At 33.4% G+C, this 15,808-nt stretch overlaps 1 protein-coding gene across 1 annotated transcript; it reads right to left on the minus strand.

The window, feature by feature from the left end:
- Positions 1-2,764: 2,764 nt before the first annotated feature.
- Positions 2,765-9,034, minus strand: LOC145333014 (perlucin-like protein). Its single transcript, XM_080178143.1, has 8 exons — positions 9,002-9,034; positions 5,991-6,027; positions 5,571-5,612; positions 5,351-5,476; positions 4,756-4,857; positions 4,308-4,381; positions 4,132-4,213; positions 2,765-2,912 (listed from the first exon to the last, which is right to left on the minus strand). Exons 1-8 carry the CDS (start codon positions 9,017-9,019, stop codon positions 2,905-2,907), a joined length of 489 nt encoding a protein of 162 aa, XP_080034269.1. The 5' UTR covers positions 9,020-9,034; the 3' UTR covers positions 2,765-2,904.
- Positions 9,035-15,808: the final 6,774 nt, after the last annotated feature.

A 15,808-nucleotide genomic window follows, 5' to 3' on the forward strand; every position in this document is an offset into this window, starting at 1 on the left:
CCCCCTCTTATTTTCGATAATAAAAGGCGGGGAGTTTTTTGAGATCAATAATGCATTTTGAGATTGTTGCTAAACAAGGATGACAATATCCATAAAAGCGAAGCTCTGAAAATGTAGGATAAACGAATATTAACACTTGTATAGTGTCAGAACTGAATAACCATAATATAAATGTATGAATGTCGTAGCAAAATTGTAAGAAAATTTGTTGAAAAACTGCTTGATACAGGATAATGTTTATGAACATACTTACATTTTTATGACTTGATTATAGAGTTGCTTTGCTTTTAATATTGTATTTTGTTGTCCCAGGAATCAGTATACCAAAAATCAGATCAATCGGATAATTACGTACGACATTCTGGTAGTGATTATAGAGTTGCTGCGCTTTCTAAATAGTACCTCACTACTACAGGAATCGCCATGCAAAGTTTGAAATCAATAGGACAATTCTAACATGCCTAAATTAACGAAAAAAGATATCCGTAACGGATGGACAGACATACCAACCCTAATTATAGAAAAGCTTCGCTTTAAAAATGAGTAAATGTATACAAATTATGTTGAAGAACTTGAATATGTTTAGTGTGAACTTAGGCCAAAGTTAGAAACAGATAATCAAATTTTTAATTTCTTGGAAATTTTAAAACTGTCATTCATAAAAATTAGAAAATTGGACTAAAAAAATAAAAATACGAAAATGTGTACAAAATATTTTGTAGTTGAGTGTGCTCCTTAACAATGGGAATGTCAAAAGTTTCAGCTTTCTATCTTTTATAGGAGCCGTAAAATTATGTTTCCCCCAACTCGTGTCTTATGGACAGACGGACAGACATTTAGATTATAAAAGCTTCGTTACTCTAAAGGGTTAATCAAATTACACTATTGAAGTGATTATCTTTAGAACCCGCTCTTAATATTTATGTCGTACACCTGAAATAGCAGCAATTGGAACCATTTTTAAAGTTACAGATATTGTATGTACTCTTATAGCTTTGACTAATAAAACACTATAATGGTGTTACATGTATAACACATTATAGAGTACTAGTGGCTACGCCCCTAGAAGCCTCAAGGGGCACTTATGGTAGAAAGGGGAAAAGTCACCTCATCACATTTTAAATTTGAGTTTCAAAAGAGTAGAAAAAAAAAATTTGGGGTAGGGGGGGGGGTGGAGGCACCCTCCCCAAAAATAGTTTAAAATCTTTTCAGGACCTATAAGAAGCTTCACTGTAAAGGAGAACAATATCGGTTCAGCAGTTATAGAGATTCTTCGGGACAGACAAAAAACGCTTACTACTTTATATAATAGGATAGACCATAGAGAAAAAAATAAAAGAGAGGAATCGAAGCAACTAGAAGACGAAAATAGGCAGTGGGCCTAGAGGCCTACTCAGCGCTGTTGCCGCGCTAAAATTTATTGCTATTCCACTACTTTTCAAATGGGAGGATTAAAAATTATTAAAAAAAAATATTTTTTTACTTTTTACTATTTCCATATTTAGGGCAAGAATATTAGATTAGATATTTTCGTTTTAATGTTTTAATTAAAAATTACATAGAATTTTATTTTTATTTAAAAAAATTTGTTCATGAAAGATGAATCCTTCTATTTCTAAAAAGGGGGAAATTTTTTTCATAATGAACATTCAGCTGATTCTGACCGCCCACGGCTGTTTGCTAAATATCGCTTTTCTTTTTATTCACATTATTATTTATGATTGACTTACAAAAAGCCCTGGGCGGCTTTTGATTTTCGTCTGCTTCTAAATTTAGGGATGGGGAAGTAGTATTTTACCATGAAAAAGGGGTGAGTATTTATCCTCTTATCCTTTTTCCTTATGGGATAGACAGACAGATATAGTGTATTATTTTTCTGCAATACCTCTCCGATTTCAGTAATTCTCTATATTTTCTTCCGTTGCTTGGGTGATTTCTATTGTCTTCAGTCAAAATCTGTATCTATATGACAGGTCTTAGTCACTTATCAAATAGGTGGAATGTCTTTGTGCAAAACAGGCCCAACTCATTACCATACTGTTGAAGGAGGCAGAAATGAAATTGAGTTTGATCGTGTAATACTCAAAATAAAAAATTATTATAAAATGGCACCTCCTAAAGCTTATATATACTGTAGCAAATAACCTTTAATAATAACTCGCAAGTCAGTTTTAGGTCAGTTAGGACATTTTAACACGTAGCTCCTAAACTATGCATAGCACATTAGAAGTTCTTATATTTACAAAAATGGTTATTGCAATTCTAACGGTATGCATATTCATAACTCTTTTCTACTATTATCACAAGCCACGCAATTTGAATTTTAAAAATTTGCTCATTTTTTTCACATACGTCAAATACTGTTTAAGAACATAATTTTATTATTAGGACCCAACGAATATATTTCATTCCCTCCCCCCAGTTTATAATTCTGTTGGGAAGAAGGGGAGGGGATATTTCCAAAATTGAAAAAAATATCTCTAAGAGGATAATACCGGATAATCATAATATAAATTCAAATTTTTAAAAATTAGCATGTTTTAAATAGACATACGGACTTTTATGTAACTAATATAGAGTTGCTATGCTTTCTGATATGTAATTAAATGAATAGGAATCATCAGTTTGAAAGTTTGAATTCGATTCTAACATGTCTGAATTAACGAAAAGAGCTAACAATTACGGATGGACAGACCGACACTAATTATAGAAAAAGCTTTGCTTGTATTTAAATATTATAAACTGGTCAGGAAAAGGCTGTAGAAAATGAACTAAATTTTATTGGACAGAATAACATTTACATTAAAATTTATATAAACGAAATAAAAAAATTATAATTACATTACAATGATTATTTTCCATTGGGCAGATCGACGGCCAGTTTCGTTCAACTTTGTATCCACATTACAATGCTGAAATAAAAAAAAATATTAAATAAAACCTAATGTATATGCAATGTGCAAAAAAATTTAAAAGCTTACATGTCACGAAGATTTATGGAAAAGTTTGTACTTAAGTGTGATAAGATATATTTCAAGCATTAGACTAATATTAACCCTTACAGATCGGGGGGGGGGGGGGGGGGGCTCCAAGAGCCCCCCCCTCTAGTTTTTTCAATCTCATTTTTTTTGTAGGTAAGATGGAGTGCTGTGACTTCATGACTTTTTAAGTTTAGTAATTATACGTCAGCAAGAGTTGATTTTATTAGGATATCTGGTCTGTGTCGGTCGTGGTGTCCGGTCAAAGTCGGTTGGGTAGCACCAAAATTAGAAAAAAATTCTAAAAAAATCTTAATTTCTACATTATGACTTTTATGTATAAGGAGAAACCTAAAATTTTTTTGGTGAATACTTAGATATCAATGACCTTCTGAGAAAAAATGTGTTATGACCGTTTGACCGCTCCCTGACCGACTTTATGACCGATTTTTGTCCGGCTTTTACTACAGACATATATCATGAATATCGTGGCTTCTATTACAGCTAGAGTCCTATATTTTTTTTTGGTAAATCCTTGAGCAACATCAAACAGATAAAAATATTAATCGGCGCCGCCAACCGCCGTTTTACCGCCGTAACCGCCGAAAATGGCGGTTTCCGTTATTTGCCGTTTTTTGGCGATGATCAGAAAAAGTAATTTTTTTGTTATGAAAAATAAAAGATCGTCCTAAAATTTGATCATCCTAGCTGCAAAATTGGCCGCTCTACAGCTGTTTTAAAATTTAGCGGCTGGCCGCTAAAAAGCGGCTATGGAGCGGCCTGGCTGCCATGACTAGAAAAAGTAATTTTCTCTAAAAATACACATGAACCACCAGAAAAAAATTTTACGTCTTTATCTGTAACAGGAGCCGAGATAAAGGGGGGGGCTCTTGGAGCCCCCCCCCCCCCGATCTATTAAGGTGGGAATTGGGGCCCGAGCTGTAAGGGTTAATTGGTTCAGGAACAAGCATTTCACAACCATTTAGATAAAATTTAACTCTCATGATATATATTATGTCATGAAACTGGAAGTAATTTTGGCACAACAAATACAAACTCTCAAATGGCTGGGCAAAGTAAACTGCCAACTAAACTGATGAAGAAAACTATGAAAAAATCAATAATAATCAATAAACTGCTTTTATGAAAATACCTGGCATCTTGCAAACAGCTGACAATCCACCAGTTTTATTACAATGTGCATCATTCCAGCTATAGCCATTTGCTTTCCACCACTGTAAATATAAAAAGAAATTTATATTATTACTTTTTAATATCATAACATATATGAAATGTTAGATATATTAATAAAGATAAAAAGACTCTTACATGGACACAGTCTTCATTATTCTTCCAATCATCTGGTTGAACTACGGGAGTCTTACTCCAATCTGTAAATGTAACTGAAAAGATATTAACTTTAATGTTTAATCTACATATAACTTGAATTTTTAAAAAAATTTTATTAGCTTAAGAGACCTCAATTATATTTCATTAGTTAGCCGAGGATTTTTTTTTTGGTAAGCAGGTTGTATTAATCTACAATGAAATAGCTTAAAACCGTCACAGTAAGTATATATTCTACATACATTAGTTGGTAAATTTACCTTTAGATCCATCAAGCCAAACAAAGTAATTCTCTTTTTCTATGTCGATCAGGAGTATTATTAAGTAGTCAGACAAGGAAATTGTGTAAGTAGGGTGTTAACATCCAGTAAAACAGCTTCAAACTATCTTAGAAAGTGTATATTTTACTGATATATATAGTTAAATTTACCTTTATATCCATCAAGCCAAACATAGACTCCCTCTCTTCTTAGGTCATTGGCTCCCATCCAAAATCCAACTTTCTCATTGGCACCATGTCTTTTAATGAGATCTAAAAATAAACTAATATCCATGGGGGAAATATGATTTTCTTGACAGTTGTTGAAGATAGACAGCTCAAGTCAAGTATTTCAGTATAAAACATTCATTGATTCATCTTTATGTTTCCTTCATGAGATTTTAGAAATATTTTTGTGCTTTACCATTTTTATTATGAGCGTCTACGCCCCAAGTGGCCTCTCGAGGCCCTTGCGAAGTTGGGAGTTAAATTTGATAACTCAATTTTTAGTTTTGATTCAAAAAGACAAATCAAAATCCCCCCCCGCCAATTTCAATTTCGGTTTTTAAATTTGGGGGGGAATTTTTTTCTAGGGGTGATTTCTCTTAGGTGGTTCCCTGCCCCAAAATAGTTATAAACTTTCCTGGGACCTATGGGAAACTAGCATGTAAAGAAGAACAATATCTGTTCAGCGGTAGACAGGATCCTTTGGTACAAAAGACAGACAAACAAATTGTTACTTTATTATAAGGATTTAAATATTTACTTATAACAAAATTGTTTTCTTCTCTTGTGCTTACTGAGGCTAGACTTGAACCCCTGGCTAAAGAAGCACATTCTCTTCTTGCTTCATCCCAATACAGATGTTTATTTAAAGTTGTGAAGCAGGAACCTAAGTGGGTAAAATATATTAAAACTATGAACTCAAATCTAAATCAAAATAGTTTTACTTTATGGTTTTTGTGTTATAGGAGGTATAACTATACCTGTTGGAGGATAATAAGACCATCCTCTAGGACAATATTGTGCTGAAACAAATAAAAATTACTTTAGTAAAAACTAAAACCTACTACCATCACAACTAATTAATAAGTACACTAAAGCGTGTTAGCATATAAGAGAAAGGAAAAGTACTGAGCAGAGGTTTTTATTTTATAAAAATTTAATTTATTTATGGTATTTATAGCTTTTGCTGCCTTGTCCCTTTATTTAGGTATTTTTTAATATAGAAAATTAAATTAAATCAGATGCAAAGTCCCAAATGATTAGGCAAATTAACATGAGGATTTTCTGTTTATTTTTTTGCCAAATAAAATTATAAAAAAAGGAGAAAAATCCTTCTGAAATAAATAGTTTTAGGCTCATGTGTTTGGGATGCTTGTTTAATATATGTTAATGAAGCTAACCTGAAAAGCTGACTTCTACACAAACTAGTGAAATAACCTAAAAAGAAGAAAATGTATATTTAAGAATAGAATAATTATCTTATATCCTACTATATAAAGTAACAAGGTTTTTTCGTCTATAACTTTATTTTCTCGATAACTATCGAACCGATTGAATTCTCTATTTTATAAAAGATTCTTATAGTTCCCTGGATTGTTTCAGGCTATTTAGTTTTCATATCTAAGTTTGGTTTTAGGCTATTTTTTTCTCTTCTTATTTCTACAAATAGTGACGTTCTAGAATCTTTGAGTGGAGCCTCTAGTTTCTATATATAGTAAATAAATCTATGTCGCTCAAACTTTCTGATCATCAATTATTTAGAAATCATAGTGTTAGTGTGGTAGGGTGAAGCGTTTCAACCCTACAATGCGAGTTCGATTCAAAAGAGCCCCTAGCCTTTAAGGATTCTATCAATAAAGAACTACAAGTAGTTACTGTTTAAGAGATATATTTGAACTGAATGCACATACAACAAAGTTACTAGCTTATATACAAAATAGATTATAAATGGGTTAGGTAGAGAAGGGTGTGGGGGAGATGGGGAGAAGCCCCATCCAGGTGAGCAGTAGAGTGGTAGGCTCCCATAGGGGGTAAGGTAGACGTCTCCCGGAAAAGGGTAGGTTGCTGGGGGCACGAAGTGGAGAGGGGCAGCGCCCCTCCCATTATCAGCGGTGTATAAGTTGACCGCCATCTCTGATGTGTAGACAATGGCCAAAAATGGGCTGGGTAGAATTGTGATAAGCTGGGGATTAGCGTCTGGGTGTTATTTGGTAAACACGGAGCATCGCATACTCTGGAAAAGGCTTGTCCGTATGCCGCCTACCACATTAGTAATTAGTAGATTTCTTTACACGGTAAAGATACCTAACACTGTGGGACAATTAAAGTACCTAACCAACATGATCCAACCTAACCTAACCTAAAGTAATAAACAAAAATGTAAAAAAGATTACTGCCTTTTCTTGTAAAGACTCGGCCATCCCTGTAACATTCTAATGTATAATGGACACACACACTCAGAAAAGTAAAAACATTTTGAGATTACTGTTTTGGAAGTCCCAAAAGCCAAATGGTGAGGAAGCAGTAATTTTCTTAGATGTGTTGAAGAAGTTAGAATTTTATGCCTTTAACTTCAAGAGGCATAAACAGTGATTAATATAGGATTAAACGGGAAGAATGGGGACAATAAGCTGTTTATTTATTACTCAATATTTTTTATGACTACAATTAAGTGATACTTAAAGCTAACTAAAATAATAATTCCCCCCTCCAACCCCTTTTATCCAGTCCCCTCCTAAACTACTATAAGAACAAACTGATCAAAAAATGAGGTTCATATTAGCTAACTAAATTAACAACAAATATTCCCCTGTCAATATATCCATGTATTCTATATCCATCCATTCACTAAAAGGAATTAGCAGTGAATTTCAAAGGAGATTAAGTTGGATTTTTAAAAATATTTTGTAAACCAAATAAACAAAATTATTTGTGTAATAAGCGTCCAAAATAATATTAGAAATCTGTAAATATTGTATAAAATTGTATGTTAATAATCTTTTTTTTGTTTTGGACTTTTCTTTGATAATTTTGTACAAAACAAATTTTGTCTTCTGCCTCCGACAAATTCAGCAATCCTTTTTTTAAGAACTCAACTCGACCATTAAAATATCAATAAATATGGTGTCTTATAAGGACAATCTAACAACTTAAATCAAGATGAATATTGAAGCTTCTTATTAGCTGATTTACAAAATGTATATCTAGTACAGTTTGTGTCTCTATTGGCGTAACAAACAAAGATATGCAGACACACACTAACAAACTTTTTGGGTACCTACATAGAATAGTCCCCAAGGTAACTGATTTAACTGCTTTTTTAAAGGAAAAAAAAAACACAGTAAATCTAAATATTTCTGTGTATATTAATGATTTTAAGGATAATTCACTTGTGATATATATAGTTGAAACAAATTCCCAGCTGTTACGGATTCATTTTATGACATCAAATACATATCATTTGTAAATTATCCTTAGAAAAAGTAAAATTCACAGAAATGTTTTGATTTTCTCTGTTTTTCCTTTTTTTCCTTTAAAAAGGCTGTGAAATCAATTCTTAATATCTTTTGTTCTTATTCCCTTTTTCTTCTAATGTTTGATTCACATTAGAAAGCGCAGCGACTCTATAATCGTTACATGAAAGTCCGTACGTTCCATTTTAAACAACAAATTTTTGGATGTTAAAATCATCCGAATCATATGATTTTTGGAATACTGATTTCTATTACAATGTTATAAGCGAAGCATCTCTATAAACAAGTCCTAAAAATGTAAATATGTCGTTAAACAAAAACATGTATTTAAGCAGTTTTGCAACAAATTTACTGACAATTTTGTTTATTTAGACTTCAGCATTTATATTATACTTATTCAGTTCTGACACTCTTCAAGTGTTAATTTTCGTTTTTCCTTTCATTTCAGAGCTTCACTTTCATGGATGTTGTCAATGACATTAGACAAAAATACAAAATATAAGATCAGAATATTTTTTGTTGATCAAGGAAAACACATACAAATTTTTAGACTTCTAGCTTTAATGGGATCCAGGTTTTATGATATTGTACATAGTTCTAATTTACTCATACGAGAGGATTTTATTGGGTCATTTATGGTCCTACCCCAAACGTAGGAGTCACAAACGTCGGAGTGAACAAACGCAGGAGTCCCAAATGCAGGAGTCCCAAACGTCGGAGTGGACAACATAGGAGTGGGAAAAACGTCGGAGTGGACAAACGTCGGAGTGACATAAAGGTTATTGTCTAAAGTAAAATATCTCAGAAATTTCTAGTCCGAATGGGTTGTAATTTATGGAAAGTTTTATAACTATCTTGGGTTGGTTTTGGGCTATTTTTCCGACCTCCCGTGCACTTGAACACAGACTTAGGTATAAACAACTAAATAGTATACTTACAAGGCTTAGTGTTTTCATTATCACAGACTGCAAAGAACTGATGTTAAATCTTAGCACTTTCACTATTTTCTCTTATTTTTGTAATTCACCAATTACCCCCCCCCCCAAACGATTTTGGGAGGCACCCCCAACCATTTAGGAGGGGGTATTTACCCCCCCCCAAACAATTTGGGGGGGGGGGGGTAAATACCCCCCCAAAATAAAAAATCTCTAATAAAAATTTTTTTTTGCGCGCTTCGCGCACATTTTTAATACTATATATTTTTAAAAATTTAAATTACCCCCCCAAAAAAATTTACCCCGGGGTAAATTTTGGGGGGGGGAAACTAAATTTACCCCTGCCAACAGATTTCAGGGGGGGTAATTACCCCCCCCAAGCAAATTTTATCCCCGGGGTAAAAATTTTTGGGGGGGGGGTAAAAAAAATTTGCGGCCCGCTTCGAGCGCCATTTTACCCCCCAAAAAACGAATTACCCCCCCCCCCCCCCCCAAAAAAAAAAAGCTTGGACGCCCCTGTTCACCGAGATTCTAACCAATATATTGAAGAAGAAGTGGTTGTGCGTTTGTGTGTATGTGAGTGTGTGTGTGTGCGTGCGTGTGTGGGCGAGTGTGCGTACGTGCGTTCGTGCGGGCGTGCGTGTGCGTACGGGCGTGCGCGTGTGTGTGTTTGTCTTTGGGATTCTTTGAATGTTTGTAATGATACCAGAGAGAGGGACTGTTAATTGCTTTAGTCCCCAAAGTTTTAGAATCTTATTCATTGGCTTTTATTATTTGGGAACTTTTTTGGAATTTTATGTTGGTTAATTAAGTTGAGTGTCTAATCGTTTCAACCACTAATTGCAATCGACATAAGGGGTAAGTTATCGGTAATTGTCTTATCACTTAAGATCCCTGGTAAACTAAAGCGCAAACGTTTTCATTTTTTGTTGTTGTAAATTACCAACTTGAAAAAAAACTGATTTAAACAGGATGTATCATTATGTAAAAGTAATGTGTATGTTTGTGTGTCAGTCTGTCTGTCATGAAAAATCTCGCTAACGGCTGAACCAATATAGTACTCCTTTATAATGTCCTTGGAAGTTTTGACTATGGATAATGACAGTTTTAGAAAAATGATTCCTAGGACAACCTCTTCCCCTATCCCCCCCCTTACCCCATTCTCTCCCCTCTTGCTGGATGAACAAACTGGTTAATATATAATGTCCATAATAGCAACCTTTATTGATAAAAAAAATTTCCCATGTCATTATATCCAAGTAAATTGTATATCCATTGCATTGTAAAAAGGTTATTAGCCTTTGTAAACTTGATTTTTTATAAATAGGCCATATTTGGCAATTTTGACCAATTTATTCACTCTACATGTTCATTTGATGAAGTTTTGACGTCAAACTTCCTATTTTTCTATCTATCCATAACCTGTAGAAGGATAAGGTTTTTCCCTGCTGACTATTTTTCTATCTATCTATAACCTGTACAACGCCCAGGGGCGTCCAAGCTTTTTATTTTTGAAGGGGGGGGGGTAATTCTTTTTTTTTTTTTTGGGGGGGGGGGGGTAAAATGACCCCCCCTGAAATCTGTTGGCAGGGGTAAATTTAGTTTACCCCCCTCCAAAATTTACCCCCGGGGTAAAATTTTTGGGGGGGGTAAAAAATGTTCAAAATGCTCCCCCCCCCCTTAAGACAAAGTGCTTCGCACGCCACTGGTCAAAATCAACAATCAAACCACATTAGCCACTCTGAAGTGCCACTAAGGGCCTATAGGAGCCTGGCAACAAAACCTATTATAAAAAGTAGTAATCTTCTTTTGTCTGTAGCAAAGGATCTCGCTAATCAATGAACTGATATGGTCCTACTCTACAGTGAAGCTTTTATAGGTCCTGGGATGGTTTTAAGCTATTTTACTTTTTATAAAAAGGATTTTGTATAGTTTTTGGCAATTTTTATCTACTCCCATATCCCTTTTAATTTAGAGCCCCTTGGTAATAGGGGCGCAGCCGCTAGTCGTAAAGAAAGTATTTTGTTTGTCCGGTGGGATCTCAGTAAGAGTTATCCAAATAATATTCATAAGTCATAAAAAAATGATGTATGTATTTTGGAGCAGTTCAGATGGATAAATTCAGTTATAAAAAGTAGATGTTCATTGGTCAGGAGTCAGACGGACATTTGCATTTTTGTGTAGGTTCGATACTAAAATTAAGATTTTTTCTATAATAGCAACAAATTGCTTATATAATTTAACAAAATAACAAAGATATTAAGCGTAAGCTTTTATAGATGGGATTTGTAATTTAAAATAAAGGGGACTATCCACGAACAAGAGCAAGTGATTCTAAGCACCTTCCAGCATTGATCCATAGTATTTTTCTAGTGAATATACTAGGTTTATGTTTGATATTTGGTTTATCGACTAAAAAGTTAGGTTTCACCATTGGTTTTATATGAAAAAAACTTTGAACTGTAAAGCATTTTTCAAAGCAATATTATCAAATGCTTTGTTGACTTCAAAGGACAAAATAAAGTAACACGACAGAAAAGCATCAAATGCTGTAAATTGTAAAAGTACATTAACCCAATATATCCACTTACATTCTATATCCAGTTTAGAATTGCTTAACAGAGACATGGAAAGAATAAATGTAGAATAATTTCTCGTATTCATTCGAAACCGATTCTAATCCGGTGGATTAGAACCGGTTTTCATCCATACGAAAAAACTATGTCTAGCATCGTATCATATCCAGTTTTCTACGAATATAAAAATGTACAATCATAAGATTAAGACCAGTTTTTTTAGCCCAGAGGTGCCGAAAGCGGAAAGCTGTTTATAATACGATGCGAGAAATAACTATTACATCCCAATTGATGATAAACAAACTGCACATTTTCTTCAGCTATTGGATGCAAAGTTTGGAACCAATCAATAAAACTTCATTAATTGTACCCAAAATTTTGAGTTAACAAACAAGATAACGTGATCATCAAACTTTGGGTACCAGCGTAATTTACAATCGTACTTCCTAGTATATGAATTATTATTTTGCTATCATTTATCCCTTTACTCTCAAATTTGTTTGATAGTGTTAATTTTACCAAATAAGGTAAAAACTGTCTGTAAATATTTTATCTGATTTAAATAAGTGTTCATTTGATGCTGAAAAAATAGAAGATAATTATTACAGGTTAGGTTGAGTTTAAGATTAAACTCTAGGATAGCTTAGAGGCAAGAAATGTGTTTTTTTTTAGACACTAGAAAAATAGGTTGGGGGCTTCAGTTGTCGAAAGAAAAAGTTCTACCTAAATATTACCATAACAATTAAGGGTTATAGTCCCTTTTGTGGCAACGCATCTTAAGGGGCGATTCTTTGTATTTTTCACAGTAGCTTTTCTGCTATTGCTATTGCGGGGGGACACTAACACTGCGGGGCCAATTGCCTAACACAATATAACCTAACCTAACCTAACCTAAATTAACCTATAAAAAAAAAATTTTAAAAATACGACGAATCGCCCCTTAAGTGAAAATTAAATGCCTTTTTCAATGTTCAGAATGAATAAACACCGAATATTTTTCATTGATATAGAAGTATTTACCCAAATCAGGGATCTAAAGGGATACGATACTTCCCCAATAAAGATACATATACCTATCTGTAGATTACAATTATTGGTTGCAACGTTCGGACACTCAACTTAAAGACCAACCAATCAATTTTAAAGAAGGTCCATAAAGTTGTTAAGCCAACAAATAAGAATATGTTATTATAAAACTTTTTGGACTAGTGTAATAGACAGCCCAATGTCCCCTCCCTCCCTGGTTTGAAAAGTGTTCCAAAAAATGGAAAGGAGAAAAAGTATGAGAGATTATGAAAATCACAAAACCTTTATGAATAATTAATATGAACAATAGAACAACTATGTTTATACTGCATCAGGGAGGGTAGGGATGATAGGATGTTAATTACACGAGCCCCCAAAGTTTTATTGTAATGTTTTATTGTTTGTTAGCGTAACCACTATAATTAATATTGACTGAATGGTTCATTCAGTTGAGTGTCTAAACGTTTCAACAAAAGGGGTGATTTTGTGTACCATCATTGCGTTACACATTAATTTAGTGGTCATTTTCTTGTTCCTTCATATCCCTGATACTTGATGCTCTTTGGTACGGGGTATCTTCACACACAAAAACAGCAGGGTATCTTGAAAAGCAGCTAAGCAAATCCGAAGAGATTGAATTATAGAGCAGCTTTGCAAATCTCTAATATGTGTCTTTACCAAAGGATCTCAATAACCGCTGGACCGATATGGTTCTCCTTATGTATATTTCGTAGGTTCTAGGAAGGTTTGTAACTAAAAAATTGCCCCTAAAAAATGATCCCCCCAAGAGTCTTTAGTAGCGAAGCTACTCTATAATTCACTTTGTCCGTCCGTCAGTCCGTCCGTCAGTCCGTCAGTCAGTCCGTAACGCTATGGGGGAAATGGGATTTACTCAGCTCCTATAAAAGATAGAATGCTGAAATTTTTTGACAACATTCCCATCATTAAGGAGCACAATTGACTATAAAACATCATTAACGTTCGGACCGATTTTTAGCAGGTTTTAGGCTATTTTTATATTTTTCACATTTTTCTCCATATCTTCAGTGTTTATGGTCCGATTTTCAAAATTTTTTCAGTTACAGATATCAAAATTAAATTTCCCGTCGTTTAAAGGAACAACCATGAAGGCCAGACTGCCTTTTTTGCAGGTTTTAGGCTATTTTTATATTTTTTACATTTTTCTCCATATCTTCAGTGTTTATGGTCCGATTTTCAAAATTTTTTCAGTTATAGATATCAAAATTAAATTTACCGTCTTTTAAAGAAAACAATCATGACGGCCAGACTGCCTTTTTAGCAGGTTTTAGGCTGTTTTTTTTTTTTATATATTTAACATTTTTCTCCATATCTTCAGTGTTTATAGTACGATTTTCATAATTTTTCAGTTATAGATATCAAAATTAAATTTCCCGTCTTTTAAACAAAGTAACCATGACGGCCAGACTGCCTTTTTGGCAGGTTTTAGGCTATTTTTATATATTTAACACTTTTTTCCATATCTTCAGTATATATGGTCCGATTTTCCAAATTTTTTAAGTTAAGGATTTAAAAATTAAATTTTTTGTCGTTTTAATAAAACAACCATCACGGCCAGACTGCCTTTTATCAGATTTTTGGCTATTTTTATATGTTTTACATATTTCCTCATATCTTTGCTTATTTTGATGCAATTTTCAAACTTTATGGGATATCAGTATCAAAATAATTTTTCCCATTGTTATGAGCATCTTTAATATAATTTACTTTGACCATCGTCATCATGCAAAATAAAACAAGGTTTCATGTTTATTTTATCCAATAAATCTATTCTTGATTTTAGTATAAACCTTTTAAATCTACCTGTATGTATTCCCATCGACGATTTTTTGTGCTTCGCTACTTATAGATGTTGTCATCCTTGTTTGTTTAACTTTTTTACAACTAAAATTAAAAATAAGTAGGGGGGTGGGGAGATCAAAAATTTTGTTTTAATATTAGATAAACTGAAAACAATACAGGGGAGTTTTTGGTTTGTTTAGGCCAGTTTAGTTTTGGTTAAATTGGGTACTGGGTAGCCCCTCAGGTTTAGGTATAGTTCCCCAGGAGATAGGAATAAAAAAACGAAATGCCTAGATTGAACTAAATCATGTTTGATTTTAATTGCAATTTTTTCCAAAAAAAATACAATCATTATATGCGTAGTAACTCTACAAATATTAAGGTAAATAAATGTATCTGTCTCATTTATATTCTTCTAGCAATTATGCCTTTTACATTTGAATAAAGGGGGGAGGGTAAGTCGACCCTTTACTTTTGATTTTAGTTTTTAAATAAAGGAAAAATAAATAAGGGCGGGGAGTCATCTACTGGGTGCATTGTTTTTATTATAAATATGTTATAATCATAGAGTTGCAACGCTTGATGTTACAGAAAACATCATGATGAGTTTGAAACAATTAGAATGATTTTAACATGCCTAAGTTAATTACAAGTGGACATAAGGACGGACTTAATAAAGATACAGAAAAGCTTAGGGAGGGAGGGGGCATTGGGCTGATTTTTACAAAGGTTTATAGTAATAATTTCTCATTTGTTGGCTTAACAACTCTTAAGACTTTTATGAATTTTAATGTATCTTTAGAAGAGATAATTTTGTGTATCATCATCAGAGATGTATTTCAATTTAATTGCCATTGTCTTATCCCTTTAGATCTCCGAGAAAAGCAATAATCCTTGTTTATAATGTGACGAATTCAAATTTAACTTTTATAATAAGAAAAAAATATCAACATGTGAACGTGAAGTGGTGTTTTCCTAAAAGTTTTTTCTAGAGCACTGAATAACTCCCCCCCCCTGCCCCCTATTTCGAAATAAAATTAAATATAAGAAAGAGGGAAGTAATTTTTTTGTTTGTTTGTTTATTACTTAAGATTAGTTTAGGTTTCAATTATTTAGCTAGTATCATTTATATCATTAGTGAAACTCGTAAATTTATTAAAAAATTAATGAAAATTGGGTTGAAAGACAGTCAAGATTGACTTTAAAGGCCCCCTCCTACCTTAGGTGCCCCTAGAGGCTTCTAGGGGGCGTAGCCGCCAGTTGTAATTTAATAATTATTTCTCGTATCGTATTATAAACGGTTTTCCTCGGATATAGAATGTACAATTATAAGATTAAAACTAGTTTTTTTAGCCGGTGCCTTCGGCACCACGGGGCTAAAAAAACT

The sequence above is a fragment of the Acartia tonsa genome, chromosome 12 (assembly GCF_053477335.1).
Source record: "Acartia tonsa isolate MP-2025a chromosome 12, ASM5347733v1, whole genome shotgun sequence".
Taxonomy (NCBI): domain Eukaryota; kingdom Metazoa; phylum Arthropoda; class Copepoda; order Calanoida; family Acartiidae; genus Acartia; species Acartia tonsa.

Excerpts from the sequence above, each read along its gene's own strand:
- LOC145333014 (XM_080178143.1), bottom strand. Across the intron at positions 4,382-4,755 it reads TTGGCTTGATGGATATAAAG|TTACATTTACAGATTGGAGT; the intron begins GTAAATTTAACT and ends ATATCTTTTCAG. Across the intron at positions 4,214-4,307 it reads ATAATGAAGACTGTGTCCAT|TGGTGGAAAGCAAATGGCTA; the intron begins GTAAGAGTCTTT and ends TTATATTTACAG.